Below are 24,370 nucleotides of genomic sequence, written 5' to 3'. Positions count from 1 at the left end.
TATATAACCAAAAGAAAAGCAGTATCTCAAAGAGGTATTTGTACACTCATGTCCATAGCAGCACAACAGCCAAAACATGGTAACAACCCAACTGTCCATCAGTGCATGAATCAATAAACAACATATACGTACAATGAATATTCAGCCGTAAAAATGAAGGTAATTCTGACACATAAAAAAGTCAATTATCTATCTTCACCAGAGGTAAACCTTGATGACATTTATGCTAAGTAAAATAAACCAGTCACAACAAGACAAATACTATATGATTTCACCTATATGAGGTACTTAGAAAAGTCAAATTCACAAACCCAGAAAGAAAAATGGTGGAGGGAGAGGGAAATGGGGAGTTACTATTTAATAAGTACAGAGTTTCAGTCTGCAAAATGAAAAGAGTTGTGGAGACTGATGATGATGGATGCAAAGCACTGTAAATGTACTTAATGGTAAATTTGGTTATATATATATTCCCAAAATTTAAAGAAGCTTAAAAAAGAAAAAATGTTTCACAATACAAATGTTATAAATGTTCAACCCAAGACAACAACAAAACAAAGTATATGAATTATCACTACACAAAGAGTACCTGCAGTAAGTGTAACCACAGTTCAAGGGAAAAAATTAGCCATGGGAGGCTAGGTTATAGTCAGGGAGGATTTATGAAAAACTCTGTTTTGAAGGCCCTAGGCACAGGCCTTAGACAGAGAAACAGAGTAGTCATTCAAGACAGGTGAACTGGTATGAATACAAGAGCAAAGCTAGGAAAGCCCAGGTTATTTATGAAATATAGTAAGTTGCCATTTGGTAAAATGGAAACATCTACACTGAATAGTCTGAAGTAAACTGAAAAAGGTAGAGACGTTTCATGAAGATTATTAAATATCAGACTGAAGAACGATACCTTATTCTATAACAGGTAGTGAATGCAGAAGCAGCAAATGTGTTTGAATAAAGGAGTGTCATGATCAAAGTGCCGGGTGAGGAAGATTACTATTCTATTTCACTATTTCAAGATCAACTTAAAGCAAGTGGGTTTTGGTGAATATTAAATGATGATAAAAATAATAATTTTGTACCAGACACTCTTCAAAATGCTTTATATATATCAGCTCATTTGGTCTTAACATTATTCACAGAACAGGCTTTTAAAGTAGTTATTGTTATAATTCCCATTTCCTTAATTGAGGAAACTGAGGCACAGGCCAGTAATTTCAAAAAGGTTATATAGTTATAAGTGGTAGAATTGGTCTTTAAACCTAGGTGATCCTACTTGCCAGACCTCTTCATCATTGTTTATATTGTCTCTCTTTAAAATAACATCTCCTTAAAGCCAAATACCAATCAGTATGTCCTGTGTTAATGGCTACATTCTTTCAAAATTGTAAATGGCAATAACATATGCACATATTTACCACATGTCAATCTGTGTTGAGTACTCTGAGGAACCCAGAAGCACATCAGGCGGCCGGTACCAAAGTGTGACAACTTCATTTGAGTAGGTCTTTGTGGGAACTGACTTGGCTCTGGCTAGTCCTTCACAGGGAAAAGAAAACAATTAAGAAATAACTAGAATGTATTTCTCAGTTCATATGACAATGACTGCAGTCATAAAGATGCCTGAGATGGCTACTCTATACCGTTGTGAAGCTTAACAAAATTCGTTTTATGAATTTTTGAGTGTGCATCGTCTTGGGTCAGCAAATCTTCATGTAATTAAACTAAATAATAATAATTCCACAGTCAGGGACTATGTTTACTTTTACGAGTGAATGCACCTGGTCTCAGTATCTGGGCTAATCTAAACTTAAGATATCTTCCTTCTAGCCATGATTATGCCAAAATTACTTCCTACTTCAAGTTAAATTAATGCAAAACAGGCCAATGATATTAAGATAAACAATTTTACTTCTTACAGCTATAGGCTTATTGACTTTTAACCTGATTACAATTTTTGTTTGCTGTACCAATTCTTACCAAAAAGCATGAAGTTACTGGTCCATAATCCTGTTAAGTTTTATTAACAATTCCCTTGCACAAGTTTTTATTTAAAGTTTTCTTGGAATAAACTACATTGTCGTTCTGTACTTCTTAAGTTTTACGTTATATAGTTAATATTAAAATACGATGAACCTGTCTTTGGATATTATTAGTTGCTGTGGATAACATGTGCCATTCCTTTGCCTGTTGAATATGAAATTCACTGATTATCCAGATATAAAGGCAAGAGCTCGCAACTTTCTCTCTTGAGCCGCTAGTGTAAGAGTTGCTTTTATTACCCCCATGCCTCCAAATTCTTATCACCTAAAGAAGTAACTTTTTAAAAGATATCTGAAGAAATGTAAATTTTAACATATACGAAGAATTGATGCTTTTGAACTGTGGTGTTGGAGAAGACCCTTGAGAGTCCCTTGGACTGCAAGGAGATCCAACCAGTCCATTCTGAAGGAGATCAGCCCTGGGATTTCTTTGGAAGGAATGATGCTAAAGCTGAAGCTCCAGTACTTTGGCCACCTCATGCAAAGAACTGACTCACTGGAAAAGACTCTGATGCTGGGAAGGATTGGGGGCAGGAGGAGAAGGGGACAACAGAGGATGAGATGGCTGGATGGCATCACGGACTCAATGGACATGAGTCTGAGTGAACTCCAGGAGATGGTGATGGACAGGGAGGCCTGGCGTGCTGCGATTCATGGGGTCGCAAAGAGTCGGACACGACTGAGCGACTGAACTGAATACTTTATTTCAAACAGGGAATAATTCATTCACAGGCTGTGATTTCTGCTGTAACTATTATATCTGATTAAAATCCTAAGTAAGAAAAATGTCATAGAAGGATATTTTAACTATCTGTTAAACCCAAGTGAAACCAGATTTTTTTTTAAAAAAAATCAGGCAGTATTCATAGTATTTTCATTTAGTTTAAGGGCTAAAGGATGTAACTGAAATAACGTTGACACTATTTTATTTAATTACAGATTTTATTCGACCATCCCAACTTGGTAAAATAAATTCAAAATTTTTTGATAATTAGCAACTTTCGGATTCCTCTTCCTGATATAATATTGGGTTATAAGGGGAAAAGGCCAGGCTTCACATTTGCTATTCCTATACATACAACATCAAAGCAACTGCAGTTGTAGTTTCCTCAGTACCTTATTCTTCTCCTCCTGAGAGAATTCTAAACTATGGTACTTGCTCAAACAGGCTTCTGGTTCAGTTCACAATTAGATTTGCAATACTAACATAAAATGCAACAGACAATAATTTCATCCAAACCAAATTAACTAAATGTGACATGGTATTATTATATAAGCCATTCTCTATTATTAATGAAAATGTCTATTTATATGAATACTTCCCTGATTACAGGAAAAGTAGAATTTCCATCTAGATCAACAACAACTTTATACCTTTGGAGATCCCCTGAAAGGGTCTCAGCACGCTTAGGGGACTATGGACCACTTCTGAGAACCTGTGATGGTTAGCATTCACTAACATAACTGACCACCAAAATTTTCAAATATCTTCCCAAAACTTCCAAACTCACATAAAAGCAATCATACAGTGTCAATACTTGCTTTTTCTTTTAAACTTAACCATCTGGAACTATCTATAAATATCTCATACATTCCGTACCAAAATCTGCTAGCTTTAATTCTCCTTTTTCATTAATGAGGAGGTTCTGTGGTTTTAAATCTCGGTGTAACACCTTTCTTCTGTGGCAATATGCCAAACCACGTAGAATCTGGTATAAAAACAGCTATGGAAACAAAACACAAAAGTTAGTATTACAGATAATAAGACATACTTTGGTGTAAGTTATGGTAAACAGAAAAGCAACTGGCCTAGAATAGTCAAAGAAAAAAAGGAACCATCTCCTTTTCCTTACATACTATCTAAATTTTACAATTCATTATTCTATTTGAAACATCTATTTTTTTAGTGTGAACGAATGAAACTTTGTCTTAGTAGTAATAGTTCACTTGTTACTGAAAATGATTTTAAATAAATGTACCTCATAAACTTACAGGTCGACTAATTAGGTTTACAGTTTATTTATGAAATTCTCACAAAACAATCTTCTACCATTACCCAACCCACCTCCCCCTGAAAAAAAAAACTGATGTGGGAAAAAGCCTTTAATATAAGGCACTGGAGCTGGTGGTTTTATGAACATTTTGAAGTGTCAAAGAGATCGGTGCTGCACAGCTCTGGCAAATTACGTGCTATAAAAATAACCTAAAATAACCTAACCCAGCTTCTATCACCCACCTCCTGGGTACTTTACTTTCAGCACCTCCCACTCAGCCTTCAAAACCTGCTATGATTCAGAAAAGGGATTAAGCACTGTGGAGCTCTGAATGACTCTTGGAAAAAAGCAATTCCTATAAGGCTAATGGTAGACTTTTTTGTTGTAGATTTTGGTGGAAAAGGGAATATGAAACACAGAAGGTATTTGATTCTTTGTGGTTAACAAAAAAGAGCCTCAAGTCCAGAGCATTTAGAAGTGTACCCTTGGTTTTCTTGGAAGGTGAAAAACAGCATTAGAATTTCGAGAATAAGCCAAGGCAGCAGGTGAACAGTGGGCCGGAAGAAATTGTAATTAGCAGAGCTTCTATATGTATTTGTGTTTTGAAAACTCTTAAATTATTACTTCCAAATATTCTCGTTACTTTTTATGTTTAACAGAGAATAAAATACTTTTCAACTTAATTCAGGCATGTAGACCTGGCTCACGACAAATAAACTTCTCAAATCTTAGTCAAATTATGATAATTAAGGACAACTTTATTTCCAAATTACTGATAATATGACTGCAGGAAAAACAACATAAAAGCCATAAGCAGAAGTAAACACAAATGAGATTCACAATACCTTGCCAAATAAAACATAAAATATGATGAGAACAATTCTCATAGAAACTATATGGAAAAGAGACTTAAAACTTAAAGCCCTATTCTAAAATTCTTAGCAATCCATATATTTTGAACTATTTTATAGTAAAAGAAACTGGTTCTCCTTTATACCAAACTTATTTTAAAAAGTATCTTAAGTTTAAAAGTTAGCATCTATAGAACTGGAACTGTCGCAAAACCACAGCTGGGACAGCCTATTTCCAGAACAGTCTCATGAACCATTGAGTGAGTTTGGATAAACAGATCTTTGCTAAATTTGGAGTAAATCCAGTCAAAGAAACCTACTGTAAGAACACAACTGTATCAAGGGTTTTTACTTGATCTTACTTTTACTTTTGGGCTTTATCTGGCACAAAGTTTATGTCAAACTTTTCTATCATTACTTGCATCTTCACATATTTTTCAGGTAAGAAAACATAATTATCTTACTTTCCCTCCTAATAGTGCACAATGGTATTTCCAGCCTAGTATTCATAATACCTATGTAGCTTCCTGACCTTACTCATTAGATTAGCACCTTCAAAAGTTGCTTTATAATTAAATACCATTCTAAACATGAGGACTTTGCCATTTAAAGGAGGCCCTTTGCAAAATGCACTGTATCATTTACCTTAAATACTTGGATTCTGATAAAACAGGCTTGTTGTTATCTTTCTAAGCAGAATATACCTGTAAATGTATTCTATATATATCCAAGAGAACCAATAATACTGTGAAAGGAAATGTCAGAAGACTTTTCTGTTTTGAAGCAGAAAAAGGTTAAAAGTTTATTGAAGGGCCAAGCAAAGAGAACAGGTGGCTCCTATTCAAAAACCTCAAATTCCTCTGAAGTACTTATTAAAAATTTTAAAATGAAGTAGTTCTACAAAAAAGGTCTGATTCTAGGAAATACTCCAGTATAGCAAACAGAAGTTCTAAGTAAATGTGTTCAGACAACCTCAGCTTATTTAAAATGCATAACAAAAAATTCCAAAGCAGAACAGTTATGAGACTAGCGTATTTCATTATGTAATGCAGTGCAGTTTGTCTCTGCTTAAGTGTTTGTCTCTAAACACAATTTTAAATGACACAGTAAGCATACCTTTACATTGTGCATACTCATGATGTTTCCACAGTCATCCATGTACTGTTTTAGATCTTTATCCTGAAAAAAATAGAGCACTATGTGATACATAGTTTTGAGAAGGCATGACATTTACTTAGTTTTTAAAAATAAGTTTGCTTTTTAAAACCGAAGTATAGTTGCTTTTCAATGTTGTGTTAGTTTCTGGTATACAGAAAAGTGATTCAGTTATACACAGGTATTAAATATTGTTTTTTAAAAAAATTAGTTGTTTTTTGAAGAAAGATCCTGAATGTACCACACATAATTAAATGCTAATAACAAGAATGTCCCTGGGGCTGTTAAAAAATCCAATCTGTGATGTTTTATTATAGCAAAATTAAATACTGAAGTTTTATGAAATGCTTACCAGATACTCAAAGACCAGAGTCAAAGATTTATCTGTATGAACAATGTCATGTAAGGTTACTATATTTGCATGTTTTAGATCCTTTAATAGTGAAACTGCAAAACAGAAAAGAAAGCCAATTATTTAGTCTGTGGTAGCCAGTCTTTTAAAAAACCCTAAGTTTAACATATGAATGCTTGAATTTAGGAGTCTCTTAAAACAATCCAAAGGGATCTGTAGTAGAAATTTTAGAAGAATTTTTTCTTTTCTTTTATGGTACTGGGTTTGATATTTTTAATACTTCTAAATTATCCCCTATACTACATTAATACTCTCCATAACATCCTTTTTTTTACTCAAATGTTAACTTATTGAGACTGTCCCAAGATATGTTTTCTTCTTCCAAACTGGCTTATCAGTTGCCTCAAACCATTTTCTGGATAATCCTTTAAAAAAATGGTACCATTATAAAAATATATTTGCATTCTGTATACACTATTTATGGCCAGCTCTTTCCCCATGCACCAATATGTAACATTTCCCAATGCCAAGTATTTGTCTATGACAATAATCTTATGACTTCCTAGTATTTCACCATAAGCTGTATGATAATATATCTAATTCCATTTTGTTAAATATTTTAGCTTTAGGTATTGCTTCTACCCCCAGGGCCTCATTTTATTGTATTCTTTTTCCTCAATGAGATGCCATTAGTTGTGATGGCATATTATTTTCCAGTCATGTATTATTTCTATACCTGAGCTCTTTGTACTTACAAAAAATGAACTCTTATTACATAGCTTTGGTTTTAAAATGTTATATATAAATTTCATAAAGCATTCTGCTCACAAAAAGTACTAATTATACCTTCTCTTATTGCTGTGCAGGGTGCACCTTCTTCATGTTCCAACCGGATCTCTTTCAAGGCCACCAAATTCTCTGTCAATTTACTTCTTCCTTTATATACTGTTGCATATGTACCCTACAAAATATATTTTGAAAGATACATGAAAGCAGCATGAGTCTACCTATATCATCAATACAAGAAAGAGCCCTAACTAAACTTCTAATTTCTAACCATGTGTTAAATTCCATCTTGCAGAGAAAACTCCACCATGACTAGTCTTGGTTTTCCTACAGCTAAGAGGACTTTCAGTTCCCTGTGCACAGCTTCCCTACTCTTACAACCCTTCAGAGTACTTCAAAAGTAAAAACATAAGAAGAACATTTAATTTAAAAGTACTGTATTAACTATAACTACAATGGTATGTGAAGATTGAGGAAATTAAGCAAGAAAACTTAAGGTGAAAACTGAAACTGTAACTAACATATTATTCAAATTTTACCCATTTTCAGAATCTTTGAATGCTAGAGCTCTCCTTTAAAAACCAATGTATTCTACAGATATCTTCTATCGTTGCAAAGACAGTTCTCAAACTCCCTTAAGGCCTCCCTATTAACTAATTCTATTATTTTCTTTGCACTTTATCACTCTGGGAAGCAGACCATTTCAAAACTAGTAGCAAGTTCAAGAAAACCTTGAATTTCATTTCAAGAAAATGAGCCAAGAACTTCCTTAACCTTTAAGATATGTCTTTAGCTTTACAGATAGTATCTTGATTTTTCACAAGTTTGAACACATGGAATTTCCCATATGACAGCATAGTCACAGAGTACCAAGGAGCAAACTAAAAGATAGATGCCTATTTTGCTACCAAAAAAAGCACAATATTTTGTGTATCAACAAAAGGTTACAATGCTATTTTAAAAATTCATTTCTTCTCACACTGATGGAATAATTTCAAGAATTGAAGGGTATTTCCTTCTAACATTCTATTGCCTTTACAGGACAAGATACAATCTTTTAGGTGATGAATAAGAAAAATATGTTAACTTACCTCTCCAAGCTTTTCCAATTTGATGTAGGTTTCCATTTTTCCAAACCCAATTTCTGACTGAAAGCAAACAATTATAAATTTAGTATTCTTAAAATTTCAATTCTTCTCTGCCTCAATATCTGAAACTCCCCTGCTCTGAGAATGTTTGGAACAGACAAATCTGATTAAATAGTTGAACATCTGTCAAATTTAAAAATTGGAACATTTAAAGGCTCAAAAACAAAGTTCACAATTAAAACTGTCAACTCATCTTTTTTACAAATCGATTAACATTCTGCTTTGAAAAATTTCTGTTCTACCTTAAGACTAAAATTTTAAGATATCACAGGCATTTTAGGATATAAAAGGATTTTATAAAAGATAACTACACGATTTAACAAAATCACAAAATAAACAATTTCCCTACATATTTTCCTTCATCAATCTTTTGTTTTCCCTAGGAAGGCCTGCAAACAAAACATTATTTCAGGTTTTCCCATCGAAATATAATAAGACAGATAACTACATGTCACACTCTATGATGAGTCAGGAAATGGCTAACACAGAAGAAGTAATATAAGTCTAAATTAGTCTCCTCCATCCCCCACAAAAGGCTTTAAAAGTGAGTTCTGAAAAGCACTGCTTTTAAACCTTGAGCTTGACTATTTTGTATGGAGTCAATAAATGAGGTAGATGGAATACTCAAATATGCAATGGAAACCCAGTATTTAAAAAGTAATAATAATAGTAAAAAAACACCTAACACAAAAGATTTAGGGTAAAAAACAAAACAATAAAAATTTAGAGACTGAGAGAGCAGAGATAGGGGGAAAAAGTTAAAAAGAAGAGAATAAGAATTTTCTTAAATTCCTTTCTAGTATCCCTTTTGTAGATAGTGGAAAGGGGAACAGTAATCTAAAACTTCGCTTATCAGAGTGACACTAATGCCCTTAAGTAGCCAATGAAAGGAATAATGTTCTTTTATATACTCTTAAAGGTGTATGCTGGATTATTAAATTCTATGTCAAATTCTGGAGGTTCAGATACACTTTTTCCGGAGGTGTTGAACAAAATAAAAATGATACTTGACAATTTGACTTAACATCACTCACCACTTGAAACAAAAACGGTAAACTGCCCAAAACTGACAGTCAAAAGTATCAGGGGCCTCTCAAAGGAACTGTTGTACAATGAACTTTTTTACAAGACATATATCACTTTAAAAGCCATGAGGAAAACTGCATATTCAATGGTACTCATTCAATTTTGGTAAACTAATAAAAACTGTGGTCACAGGTGGTACTGGTGGTATCACTGAAGGACTGAAAAATTGCTTCTCTCTGTGTACTCTTAAAGACTTTTTCCTATATATGGTATTTTCAAAAAAAAATTAAATAAATGAGATTTTTGGAACCCATCATGATCCATACACCCACACACTATTTTATATATGACTGACAGATATTAAGTCCGTATTCTCTATTGTCAGTAATTATACAGGATAATAAAACTACAATAGACAACACTTTCCAAATACAAATAAGAGTTTTTTAATTTTAATATGGGAAATGTGGCAAAGAGACCACCATTTGATACACGAGGACCTGATTCTGAATCATCTTTTGATTTTGTAGTTTTTCTATAGTCTATTTACATACGATCTCACATAACACTTAAAAGATCTCACATAAACACTTTAAAAAGGCTAACTGCCAAGGTCACACAAACTATGATACAGTGTTTATTTTCTTATACCTATTTTCTAGAATTCAGATGATTAAACTCACAAACATGGAACTATTTTGACATGAATTTCAAATCTCACCTGATTTTTTATGAAGGAAAAGGAACTAATAGCAAGAAAAAATGGAAACTAGTATGAACAAAATAATCAATATCCCCCCCACAAGATATAATTAAAATGTCATCACCTGTAACAGTGAGAAGTACACAGAAAAATATAACTACAAGCAAGGAACTTTTTTTTTGGCCACACCACGTCTTGTGGAAACTTAGTTCCCCAACCAGGGACTGAACCACGCCTGCAACAGCAAAAGTACATTGTCCTAAACCACTGGACCACCAGGGAATTACCTGGGAAATTTCTCTTATTAGGAGTTGGGAAATTTTCTTATTCCCTTTTTTAATCTTAAGTGAATAAATACTAGAATGTCCTTATAAGATCATGTACACTTTTCTCTAACGGTGGCTTTCACAAAAATGCTAAAGTTTTTTTTTTTTTAAAGAGTGGATAAATGAACTACAAATTCAAGACTATAAAGACAGTACTGATGTAGAGATTATCATATCATATAAAGTATATAAGGAATAAACTATAAGAGATAATGCTCTTATAGTTAATATAAGATATATTACATTAACTATATAGCATAGCATTTATATTAACATTACATGAAATATTAACATTAAAAAGAGTCACTCTTTAATTAGTGAAATTTAGTGAGATCATTAAAATATATTAAAAGTACGCTTTTTAAAAAGAGGGTAAATACTGGAATTGTCTGCCACAACCCAATTAAAGAGGTTTTGAATTGGGTTGACCACATTTTAATGATTCCCAACCTTTAGGATTTAGTAATTACATCCAATTTATTGCTTAACTGAATCTTTATATGGAATTTCTAGAAAAGTTTGCTTGCATTTTTATCTGCTGAGCATGACAAGATTAACAATAGACATAATGACTAGCTTGTTGACACACTCTCCTACGGAAATTATTCAGAGGACAGAATACAAAGCTCATTTATTCAACATTTACCAGGCATAATGCTAGGTACTGGGGATAGAATGAAGAAGACAGATATGATTCCTCCTCTCATAAGTTCACAATCTAGACTGACTTTCACCCTAGATTACTTTAGAATATTTTTAAAGTCTAATAAAAACAGAAATAATAGCTGTATGATTGAAACAATACACTTTGCATTTTAATACAATATAAAATCTTAATTCTGCTTCAAATGATAATTTTTTTTGATACTTCACTGCTCTAACACTTAGCTTTTTGGAAAACCAACAAACTCCTGTTCAAATAGCTCTTATGGCTGAGTAATATTTCACTGTTAAGTCAGAAAGAGAGAGACAAATACTATATATTAATGCATGCATCTGGAATCTAGAAAGATGGTACTGATGAACCTATTTACAGGGTAGCAATGGAGACACCTAACTTCCCTGGTGGCTCAGACGGTAAAGCGTCCACCTACAATGTGGGAAACCCAGGTTCAATCCCTGGGTTGGGAGGATCTCCTGGAGAAGGAAATGGCAACCCACTCTAGTACTCTTGCCTGGAAAATCCCATGGAGGGAGGATCCCGGTAGGTTACAGTCCATGGGGTCGCAAAGAGTTGGACATGACTGAGCGACTTCACTTTCACTTTCAATGGAAACACAGGACATAGAGAACAGACTTCTGGACACAGTGGGGGAAGGAGAGGGTGGCATGAATTGGGAGACTAGCATGGAAACATATACATTCAGTTGAGTTCAGTTGCTCAGTCATGTCTGACTCTGCAACCCCATGAATTCCAGCACGCCAGGCCTCCCTATCCATCACCAACTCCCAGAGTTCACTCAAACTCACGTCCAACGAGTCGGTGATGCCATCCAGCCATCTCATCCTCTGTTGTCTCCTTCTCCTCCTGCCCCCAACCCCTCCCAGCATCAGGGTCTTTTCCAATGAGTCAACTATTCACATGAGGTGGCCTAAGTATTGCAGTTTCAGCTTCAGCATCATTCCTTCCAAAGAACACCCAGGGCTGATCTCTTTAGGATGGACTGGTTGAATCTCCTTGCAGTCCAAGGGACTTTTAAGTGTTTTCTCCAACACCACAGGTCAAAAGCATCTATTCTTCAGTGCTCAGCTTTCTTCACAATCCAACTCTCACATCCATACATGACCACTGGAAAAACCATAACCTTGACTAGATGGACCTTTGTTGGCAAAGGAATGTCTCTGCTTTTCAGTATGCTATCTAGGTTGGTCATAACTTTCCTTCCAAGGAGCAAGTGTCTTTAAATTTCATGGCTGCAATCACCATCTGCAGTGATTTTGGAGCCCCCCAAAATAAAGTCTGACACTGTTTCCCCATCTATTTCCCATGAAGTGATGGGACCGGATGCCATGATCTTAATTTTCTGAATGTTGAGCCTTAAGCCAACTTTTTCACTCTCCTTCCACTTTCATCAAAAGGTTCTTTAGTTCTTTGCTTTCTGCCATAAGGGTGGTGTCATCTGCATATCTGAGGTTATTGATATTTCTCCCGACAATCTTGATTCCAGCTTGTGTTTCTTCCAGCCCAGCGTTTCTCATGATGTTACTCTGCATAGAAGTTAAATAAGCAGGGTGACAATATACACCCTTGACGTACTCCTTTTTTCCTATTTGGAACAAGTCTGTTGTTCCATGTCCAGTTCTAACTGTTGCTTCCTGACCTACATATAGGTTTCTCAAGAGGCAGGTCACATGGTCTGGTATTCCCATCTCTTTCAGAATTTTCCAGTTTATTATGATCCACACAGTCAAAGGCTTTGGCATAGTCAATAAGGCAGAAATAGATGTTTCTCTGGAACTCTCTTGCTTTTTCAATGATCCAGCAGATATTGGCAATTTGCTCTCTGGTTCCTCTGCCTTTTCTAAAACCAGCTTGAACATCAGGGAGTTCACGGTTCACGTACTGCTGAAGCCTGGCTTGGAGAATTTTGAGCATTACTTTACTAGCGTGTGAGATGAGTGCAATTGTGCAGTAGTTTGAGCATTGTTTGGCATTGCCTTTCTTTGGGATTGGAATGAAAACTGGCCCTTTCCAGTCCTGTGGCCACTGCTGAGTTTTTCAAATTTGCTGGCATTTGAGTGCAGCACTTTCACAGCATCATCTTTCAGGATTTGAAAGAGCTCCACTGGAATTCCATCACCTCCACTAGCTTTGTTCATAGTGATGTTTTCTAAGGCCCACTTGACTTCACATTCCAGGATGTCTGGCTCTAGGTGAGTGATCACACCATCGTGATTATCTTGGTTGTGAAGATCTTTTTTGTACAGTTCTTCTGTGTATTCTTGCCACTTCTTAATATCTTCTGCTTCTGTTAGGTACAGACCATTTCTGTCCTTTATCGAGCCCATCTTTGCATGAAATATTCCCTTGGTATCTCTAATTTTCTTGAAGAGATCTCTAGTCTTTCCCATTCTGTTGTTTTCCTCTATTTCTTTGGACTGATCGCTGAGGAAGGCTTTCTTATCTCTTCTTGCTATTCTTTGGAACTCTGCATTCAATGCTTATATCTTTCCTTTTCTCTTCTCTTCTTTTCACAGCTATTTGTAAGGCCTCCCCAGACAGCCATTTTGCTTTTTTGCATTTCTTTTCCATGGGGATGGTCTTGATCCCTGTCTCTTGTACAATGTCACGAACCTCAGTCCATAGTTCATCAGGTACTCTATCTATCAGATCTAGTCCCTTAAATCTATTTCTCACTTCCACTGTATAACCATAGGAATTTGATTTAGATCATACCTGAATGGTCTAGTGGTTTTCCCTACTTTCTTAAATTTAAGTCTGAATTTGGCAATAAGGAGTTCATGGTCTGAGCCACAGTCAGCTCCTGGTCTTGTTTTTGTTGACTGTATACAGCTTCTCCATCTTTGGATGCAAAGAATATAATCAATCTGATTTTAGTGTTGACCATCTGGTAATGTCCATGTGTAGAGTCTTCTCTTGTGTTGTTGGAAGAGGGTTTTTGCTATGACCAATGCGTTCTCTTGGCAAAACTCTATTAGCCTTTGCCCTGCTTCATTCCGTATTCCAAGGCTAAATTTGCCTGTTACTCCAGGTATTTCCTTACTTCCTACTTTTGCATTCCAGTCCCCTATAATGAAAAGAACATCTTTTTTGGGTGTTAGTTCTAAAAGGCCTTGTAGGTCTTCATAGAACTGTTACCATATGTACAACAGATAGCAACTGGGATTTTGCTGTGTGACACAAGGAGCTCAACCCAGTGCTCTGTGACAACCTAGAGGGGTGGGGTAGGGAGGGAGGTGGGAAGAAGGTTCAGGAGGACGGAGGGGACATATGTATACCTGTGGCTGATTCATATTGATGTATGCTAGAAATCAACCCAATATTGTAAAGCAACTGTCCTCCAATAAAAATTAAAAAATAGTTCTTATATAGTAAGCACATGAAAGTGAAATAAAATAAAAATAAATTATAATTTCTAATAGCCTTCCTGTAATTTCGAGTAACCTATAAGTAGAATTGATTATTATAGGGTATTTCTTTGTTACTTTGGTCTAACAGTATAATCATTCTACCAAAGTTATAAAGAGGTATTGCATGCTGGCAATGCAATTCTAAATGAGCTTCACAACAACTAACACATGCGCAATAACTCTATTAGATGCCATTTTAAGAGTAAATGTGCATATAAAACACACTGGAGGCAAAGACAGATTTTTCAGTTATCCATTTCCCGCCTTGTGAGATTTACCAAGTTACTGTTATTGATAGAATTGTCTGTCTACTCAGGTAGACTGGGGTAGGTTAACTGAGAATCTCTATTCTACTTGATCATTTGTCTTACAAAATATTACCTTACCCCTGTCCATAATATGCCATAGGTAAATTAAACTGTGGGTGAACTTTGAACCTCATTTCCACACCATAAAATCACTTCTGAAAGACATCAGGATTTGATACCCTATTTTCTCACCTGTCCTTGGAAATAATGGCTATGTATGATCTATATTGGTAAAGCCATGAATGAGAAACCCAAAACTTAATGTTTAGGAAGAGGCATATTCTTAGAATTCATATAACCTAAAATTCAATAAAATGAGACAAACTTTCCTATATAGACTTAGTTTACTAAAGTTGGACTTAACACGCTTACGAAATTTCCATAGGGCATGCCATCACTGTAAGTGTAACAATGCTCTAATAAATCACTACCTGTCTATGGGCTTTCTCACTAGTCATTAGTTTAAGTATTTTAAGAGTTAGAATATTCCATTCCTTATCAAATATAAATGAATATTAAATAACACTTTACCAATCCAATAACCAATATCTCTAAAATAAGATAGAACGTCTAAATGTAATGTGGTGTCCTAGATGGGACCCTGGGGATAAAAAGCTATTAGTGAAAAACTAAGGGAATTTGAATAAAGTATGGAGTTTAGTTAATAGTAATGTACCAACATTGGTTTCCTAAGTTGTGACAATGTACTAAAGTAATGTAAAATGTTAATAATAGGCATAACTAGGTATGTGGTATACGGGAACTCTCTATATGATCTTTTAAATTTTTCTGTAAATCTATAACTACTCTAAAATAACTTATTAGAGTAGAGTTAGTATAGCTATGGGTAGATTTGCACATTTGTAATTCAGAAAATGAGAGGGTTTCTAGTTAGTGGCTTCTCTCTTCTTGCTCGTGTAGTGGGAAGAGGTCATCTGCTTAGAGTGAGAGAAGAATTAACCAAAGAACTACAGTACAGTAGGGTAGCCAAATGATACTGAGGATCCAACTGAGCTTGATGCTCATAATTCTACAGAACAACCAGTCAGCCCTACTGTATCTTCACCAGAAGTGAACTCAGACTTGTTTCTTACCTCCTACTCAAGTGATTGATGTTATTTTTACTACTCTACTTATTACACATTACAAACTGAAAGTACAAAAACAAACATGTACACATTGATATATTTAAAATGGATAACCAACAAAGACCTATTATAAAGCACATGGAACTCTGAAGGTTATGTGCCAGGGTGGATGGGAGGGGGGTTTGAGAGAGAAGGGATACATGTATATGTATGGCTGAGTCCTTTTGCTCTTTACCTGAAACTAACACAACATTGTTAACTGGCTATACCCCAACACAAAATAAAAAGTTTAAAGTTAAAAAAAAAAGTTTATCCTTTTAGAAAGACAAAATTTTATGTTTTGTCTTGAAACAGAAATGTTTTTAAGAGTATATCATCCATGGAAACATAAGCTCTAACAAATGTGAAGAGTATTTTCATTTTCCCATCTCCCTTCCACGGATTCCCTAAATCCCTCCCCTTCACATATAAACCTAGGGTATTAAGAATAATTTTCTAATATACTTCAAAAGAAACCATGACTTTAGTAAAAAGAAAAAAAAAGATAAACAATGAAAAGAATGATGAACCAATGAAAACCAAAACAGAGCTGCAATGATTAATGTGAAATCGGTAAGCCATTTCAGATTAAAAAAACATGGGAATTAAGATAGGGTCTTTCAACACAATAAAAACTCCAGTCACTCAGCATTCATTAAAGGGCACTGTTTTCCTTAATTTCATATACACTGAAAAAGATAAGTCTTAGATGATAGCTTTGGTGATTAAACCATACCTTTAGTCCCAAACTGAATATTTACTAATTCTAAAATTTATCCTAAGTACCAATGTTTAGTAAAACTTGATAACCAAAGAACACTTTCAACATGGTAATTAAATGACAAAGTTATGTTAATGAAAATGTCTTATGCAGTGATGTAAAACTATGATGATCCATAAACCTATACCAAAATCAAGCTTTAACCTTACTGTATACTAGTGAACAGTGAATGGTTAAAGTCGCTCAGTCGTGTCTGACTCTTTGCGACTCCATGGACTGTATAATCCATGGAATTCTCCAGGCCAGAATACTGGAGTGGGTAGCCTTTCCCTTCTCCAGGGGATCTTCCCACCCCAGGGATCGAACCCAGGTCTCCCTCATTGCAGGTGGATTCTTTACCAGCTAAGCCACAAGGGAAACTCAAGAATGCTGGAGTGGGTAGCCTATCCCTTTTCCAGTGGATCTTCCTGACCCAGGAATCAAACCGGGATCTCCTACATTGCAGGCAGATTCTTTACCAACTGAGCTATGAGGGAAGCCCCTATTGTATACTGGTGAATGTCAAATAATAATGTGCTCATATTATACAGCATTAGGTAATTTTATTCTTTAGAAAATGCAACCAAAATGGAAGTTGTTGGCAGATAAAAATATTCCACGATACAATATATAAGAAGATGATAAAACAACTGTTAGTGACAATACTCATCAATGGCTCCTTCTTCAGACTCAAAGTTTAAGTGGATACTCAGTTCAGTCACTCAGTCGTGTCTGACTCTTTGTGACCCCATGGACTGCAGCACACCAGGCTTTCCTGCCCATCACCAACTCCTGGAGCTTACTCAGACTCATGTCCATCGAGTTGGGGATGCCATCCAACCATCTCATCCTCTGTTGTCCCCCTTCTCCTCCTCCTCCTCAGTACTAAGTGGTTCCTGAGTCCTGAGTATTTTATCTTTACACAGTCCCTAGCATCTGGGCTCTACTTTCCATTTCCACATGACTACCACATCATCCTTAACTATGAATTCATTTCCTAATTCATTTCCCTGCCTCTAGTCTTTCTCTTGTTCTATTTGTTTACACTTTTCCTGAAGCAACAGTTATGAAACAAAAATGTGATTATGTCAGCCCTTGTTTAAATAAATGTTTCTGAGGTCCTTCTTTTTACATGGGATGAAGTCCACATTGGCGTGACAGCTAAAGCTTTTTAAAAGTCAACAACAGGGGTCCCCAACCTGTGAGGAACCCAGCCCCACAGCAGGAAGTGAGCGGCTGCACAGCAGGAGGTGAGCAGCAGGCAAGCAAAGCTGCATCTACCGCTCCCCATCACTCACATTACCTCATGAACCATCCCCCGAGTCCTGTCCATGGAAAAACGGTCTTCCACTAAATTGCTTCTTGGTGCCAAAAAGGTTGGGGACCACTGGTCTAGATCTATCCTATCCTTTCAAGGCTTATTCTTTAAAATTATTCCATATCCACACTTCATACCAATTATAATTTCTCCAACATACTCACATTCTCTGGGTTTTACTACATGAAGTTTCCTTTGCTTAGAACACTCTTCTAATAACTGTCAACTTGACAAAATTCCTATCCACCTTTTTAAAGCCAACTTAAGCACTATCACCTCTGTAAGCCTGTGATGTACAAAGACATTTTACTTGCTCTTTAATTGTCCCATAGCACTTTATATACACTTCTACATAGAACTAAAGTCATCCAAAAGAGATCCTCACATACACAATCACCTAAATTTATGTCAAGATGACACTGCAATAGGGAAAGCTCTTCTTTCAAAAAGCAGTGCTGGGTCAACTGCTACACAATAGGAGACCAAGATACATAACTGAAAAGAGCCTTTTATACAGAATGTATAAAGAATTCCTCAACAATCAATCAGAAAAAGGCAGACAGTCCAACAGAAAAGAAATAAGAGAATTCAACAATTAATTCAAAGAAGAGGATATTTAAATGGCCAATAAACATTAGAAAGGTGTTCAACTTAAGCCATCAAGAAAATGAAAAATAAAACCACAATGCCTGAATGCTCAGTCAGATCTGACTCTCTGCGACCCCACAGACTGTAGCCCATTCCTCTCTGTCCACGGGATGTTCCAGGCAAGAATACTGGAATGGGTTGCCATTTCCTATTTCAGGGGAACCACAACGAGATTATACACTCATCAGAAAAATTTAAAACAGGACAAAAAAAAAAATCATGGAGAGCAACTAGAATGGGATGTAAAATGGTATAATCACTTTGGAACCAACTTTGACAACACCTAGAAAAGCTGAACATGTGCACACAATTTACCCAACAACTCCACTCCTAGGTATGCATCCAACAGAAATGCTTACATATGTTAACCAAAACACATAATCAGGAATGGTGATACAAGCAATATTTGATAATAGCCAAAATTAAAAATAACATAAATGTAAACGTTCATCAACAGAAGAATGAATAAAATATAGTATACTCACCAATGGAACACCATGCAACAAAAAGAACACATGAATAACCTAACTACATGCAATAACCCAAATGAACTAACACTAAGCAAAAGAAGTCGACTGCAGAAGAATACATTTTGGTGTACTTCTATACGTAATAGGATATTTTTCTATACTATACATATGAATTTGTATGTATATATATTTATATATAATATTTGTGCAATATATTTGTATAAAATGTATTTTAAGCATTTGTATATTCATAATTACATAAAGTTCAAAAGTTTAAGTATAATCAAAGAAAGAATATCAAATGCATTTTTAAAATAAATAAGAATGTATGTAAATCAAGATAAGTCTTTCTTCATGTTAAACACTAAAAACATAATCAAAACAGTGAAAAACATAAAGGTAAAACTAATCTTTGGCATTAGAAGGCAGAGATAATGCCAAAGTTGGAGAAGTGAGGGTGGAAGTGAACAATGAAGTGGCAGGATGAGTTTTCTGGAATTTGGGGGATTTTCTTTTATTTATCTGGACACAAGTTACACACGTATGGTAACATCACAAAAATTCATGAAGCTCCGCAATTAGGTTTATGTACTTTTCTGTGTATCTAGTACATATTAATACATACTTATATACCTGGTACATATTTTGTACATCTAGTATGTATCAGTAAAATTTACCAAAAAATAAAACAAACCTAAATTCTATTCAATATAGCATCTTTAAAACGTTAAGGAAAAATGACAAAATCCAGAAAAAAATATAATATACTTTAGCTATTAACAATATAAAAATATAAAATGTTTATAAGCAGAAAATCAAACAACCAGACCTAATATAGTAGGTATAGGAGACTTAAAAACTTACTAAGGAAGCTCTCCGAGACCTTCGGCTCATGGGTTGATCAAATGGTGGACTGTTTATCTGCAACTTTTCAAGATACCCATCAGGTATTCTGATATCTGCAGGCAGTGATAACCGCTTATTTAAATCCTTTTAAAAACCAAGAAAAAGAAGATCTATATAGGTAACCACAAACAGAGACAACAAGGGAATTTGACTTTTTAATTCATAAGCTCTAATATATTAATGCTTAGCAATCAGTTAACTATCAACGTTTGTCGCAATTACAAAGGTATTTACATTAATTATAAGCAGATTCTTTACGGTCTGAGCCACTAGGGAAGCTGTATGTAATATACCGAAAACAAATGTATTTACTGTAAGCAAAAGTATACAATGCAATTTATTTTACAGAAATGATGTTCTACAACTGAGTTGAGTGCCTTCATTGAAAAAATCACCATGGAATTAATTTTGACATTATTATACCATATCAGTTCAGTTGCTCAGTCATGTCCGACTCTTTGCGACTCCATGAATCGCAGCACGCCAGGCCTCCCTGTCCATCACCAACTCCCGGAGTTCACTCAAACTCACGTCCATCGAGTCGGTGATGCCATCCAGCCATCTCATTCTCCGTCGTCCCCTTCTCCTCCTGCCCTCAATCCCTCCCAGCATCAAAGTCTTTTCCAATGAGTCAACTCTTTGCATGAGGTGGCCAACATACTGGAGTTTCAGCTTCAGCATCATTCCTTCCAAAGAACACCCAGGACCAATATCCTTCAGAATGGACTGGTTGGATCCCCTTGCAGTCCAAGGGACTCTCAAGTGTTTTCTCCAACACCACAGGTCAAAAGCATCAATTCTTCGGCACTCAGCTTTCTTCACAGTCCAACTCTCACATTCATACATGACCACTGAAAAAACCATAGTCTTGACTAGACCGACCTTTGTTGGCAAAGGAATGTCTCTGCTTTTCAATATGCTGTCTAGGTTGGTCATAACTTTCCTTCCAAGGAGCAAGTGTCTTTTAATTTCATGGCTGCAATCACCATCTGCAGTGATTTTGGAGCCCCCCAAAATAAAGTCTGACACTGTTTCCACTGTTTCCCCATCTATTTCCCATGAAGTGATGGGACCAGATGCCATGATCTTCATTTTCTGAATGTTGAGCTTTAAGCCAACTTTTTCACTCTCCTCTTTCACTTTCATCAAGAGGCTCTTTAGTTCCTCTTCACTTTCTGCCATAAGGGTGGTGTCATCTGCATATCTGAGGTTATTGATATTTCTCCCAGCAACTTGATTCCAGCTTGTGCTTCTTCCAGCCCATAGTTTCTCATGATGTACTCTGCATAGAAGTTAAATAAGCAGGGTGACAATATACACCCTTGACGTACTCCTTTTCCTATTTGGTACAAGTCTGTTGTTCCATGTCCAGTTCTAACTGTTGCTTCCTGACCTACATATAGGTTTCTCAAGAGGCAGGTCACATGGTCTGGTATTCCCATCTCTTTCAGAATTTTCCAGTTTATTGTGATCCATACAGTCAAAGGCTTTGGCATAGTCAATAAGGCAGAAATAGATGTTTTTCTGGAACTCTCTTGCTTTTTTGATGATCCAGCGGAGGTTGGCAATTTGCTCTCTGGTTCCTCTGCCTTTTCTAAAACCAGCTTGAACATCTGGAAGTTCACGGTTCACGTATTACTGAAGCCTGGCTTGGAGAATTTTGAGCATTACTTTACTAGCGTGTGAGATGGTACACTAAGTCATGTCTGACTCTTTGCAACCCTGTTGACTACAGCATGCCACACTCCTCTCTCCTCCACTACCACCCAGGGGTTGCTCAAATTCATGTCCATTGAGTTGATGATGCTAACTATCTCATCTTCTGAATCCCTCTTCTCCTCTTGCCTTCAATCTTTCCCAGCATCAGGGTCTCTTCCAAAGAGTCAGCTCTTCACATCAGTTGGCCAAAGTACTAGAACTTCAGCATTATCCCTTCCAGTGAATATTCAGGGTTTATTTCCTTTAGGATTGACTGGTTTAACTCCCTTGCAGTCCAAGGGACTCTCAAGAGTCTTCTCCAGCACCACAGTTCAAAAGCATCAATTCTTCTGTGCTCAGCTTTCTTTATAGTCCAACTCTCACATCCATACATGACTACTGGAAATACCATACAGTAGGAATAGGCAAAGTCTACCATAAAATGGGATTGGTTTGAATAACTAATCATGTGGATACTGCATGATTTTGTGTGCACACAGTGAGATAATTGAAATATTTTATTATTGCTATGTTAGTGGAAACAAGTAAAAGGTATTTCTATTTCATTTAATTATGTGAACTGAGAGAAACAGAGATCTTGCCTATTTTATCACACCAAGAAACATAAATCCTATAAAAATAAATCCCTGCTATTAATAAACAAATCAGGAGATAAAATTGAGATGTATAGAAATTGTACACCGATTTATTGAGAAATATATGGCTTAAGTATTGAAATATATCATGGTCTCAACTGATGAGAAAGTAATAATTCTCCCAAGTTAGTTTTATATTTTACATAACTCTAAACAAATCAAAGTAAGATTATTCTTGGAACAAAACATTTAAAATTTATCTAGTGTGTCACCTCTGGGGGAGAATACAGCTCATTAGATGAATAAGAAAGTCCAGATATAGATCCTAGTATTAAATAAAACTTTTAAACCTATAATAAAGAAAATCATACATATGGTGAAGAGAAATAAGTATTTTTATTACTATTGTGATGTAATTTATACAGTGATATGAACAGTTATCATGCGTTTGAGTGAGCTCCAGGAGATAGTGAAGGACAGGGAAGCCTGGCGTGCTGTAGTCCATGGAGTCGCAGAGTCGGACATGACTGAGCAACTAAACAACAATGAACGGATATCAAGTTGATTTCAAGAGTTGAAGATGGTATTTTACCATTTAAAAACTGGTACTGTTTTTCATAACTGATTCAGAAGCAATCTTTTATCAGCAAAAAATGCAATCAACCAAGAGGGCAAATACCCTAATCATCAGTATCTCAACAGCACTGAAGAAAATAACAACACTCTTATTTCAAAACGTGCTCAATTTTCTAGAGAAAATTATTTTTAATCTATAGTATATATATGGAAATAATAATATTCATAATCAACTTCTGTCCTCAAGGTTATACACAACATTGACAGAGAGAAGGAAATGAGCTTTTCATTCTTTTACATGGAGAAATAACTTACATGTGCTACAGAGATTAGTAGGTATAATAAATCAAAAAAGGAAGTGATATCCATATTCATAATATACAGCAAGGAAAAAAAGCTGGTGCTTATTTTTTGTATACTTTTTGAAATCTGAAAATATTTATAAAATCTGAAGTACCTAAATGAATCTCAAAAATATTAATTAAAATATTTTCTAAAAGACTGACTTTCCCTAATGTATCGTCTTGGATTTCTGAAACTTTTGAAAATTCAAATTTCCCTTACAAAGACTCTACATAGTATTTTGCAGAATGTTTAAGTATAAGACTACATATGTGCCTTGGTATAATAGATAATTAGGAAAAAATATTCACAGTTTAGTTTTTATTAATGCAAAGAAACAACTTTCTTACAGGTGTCATTGCTGTCATGAAAATTTTCAAATAGGCATTTATTCTTATGTATTTATACACACAAACACAGGCATATTTATGTTTTTTAAAAAAAAGGTACCTCTATTGAGATCCGCCTATGTATACGATTTCTAAGACAAACACCCGTAGGTGACTGGACTTCATCAGATGATGTCCCAGAAGCTTGGTCACTCTCGCCATCTGATCCCATTTTTAGATTTTCATGAACAATGTCTATATCAAAAAATGAAATTTTATCTTAGAAGAGATGTATTAAATTCTACAGAATCACATAATTTATTATCTCTACATGTAAGATTTAGACAGCCAATGGCCAAAAATCAGAGCATAAAACGTCTTTTACATTCTGGGTACCACAGATGTGCAGTTAATAAAAACTGCACATTTAGGACAAATGTTCTAATACAGTAGTAATAAATCCTCTTATGCGCTAAGATTATAAAAAGTTATTTTAAAAAACTAACATTCAAGTTATTACCAAGAGTTGAATAATAAAATTAGAGACCGAAAATAACACTTGACGATTATTTCGTCAGTTCTCTTATTTTCCAGATCTAGAAACTGAGATCTTGAAAGGTTAAATGACTTTCAAAGGTCACAGAGCTTAGAGGCAGAGCCAAAATAGAAACCTGATCTTTTATTTAGTTTAATATTCCTTCCATTTAATAACGTGCCAGTGGGTCAAATAAAGATGAACTGGTTCTTTGCATAGTCTTTTAAAACTCTGTTTTACAGTTGCTAATGTAACTCCTCTTCCCCAAGTGTTAAAAAAAATAAAAAA

At 35.3% G+C, this 24,370-nt stretch overlaps 1 protein-coding gene across 1 annotated transcript in view; it reads right to left on the bottom strand.

Moving 5' to 3' along the window:
- CDK17 (cyclin dependent kinase 17) overlaps nt 1-24,370 on the bottom strand; it is a 107,048-nt gene that overhangs the window by 8,813 nt on the left and 73,865 nt on the right. Inside the window, exons 4-11 of the mRNA XM_040232779.1 lie at nt 23,669-23,802; nt 19,965-20,090; nt 8,266-8,322; nt 7,235-7,349; nt 6,389-6,483; nt 5,998-6,060; nt 3,637-3,760; nt 1,413-1,533 (exon numbers count right to left, since the gene is read on the bottom strand). Coding sequence (XP_040088713.1) covers nt 1,413-1,533; nt 3,637-3,760; nt 5,998-6,060; nt 6,389-6,483; nt 7,235-7,349; nt 8,266-8,322; nt 19,965-20,090; nt 23,669-23,802 — 835 coding nt within the window. The remainder of the gene's footprint in view (nt 1-1,412; nt 1,534-3,636; nt 3,761-5,997; nt 6,061-6,388; nt 6,484-7,234; nt 7,350-8,265; nt 8,323-19,964; nt 20,091-23,668; nt 23,803-24,370) is intronic.

The sequence above is a fragment of the Oryx dammah genome, unplaced genomic scaffold (genome assembly GCF_014754425.2).
Source record: "Oryx dammah isolate SB20612 unplaced genomic scaffold, SCBI_Odam_1.1 HiC_scaffold_29, whole genome shotgun sequence".
NCBI lineage: Eukaryota > Metazoa > Chordata > Mammalia > Artiodactyla > Bovidae > Oryx > Oryx dammah.
This window is presented reverse-complemented; position numbering and strand designations above follow the sequence as displayed.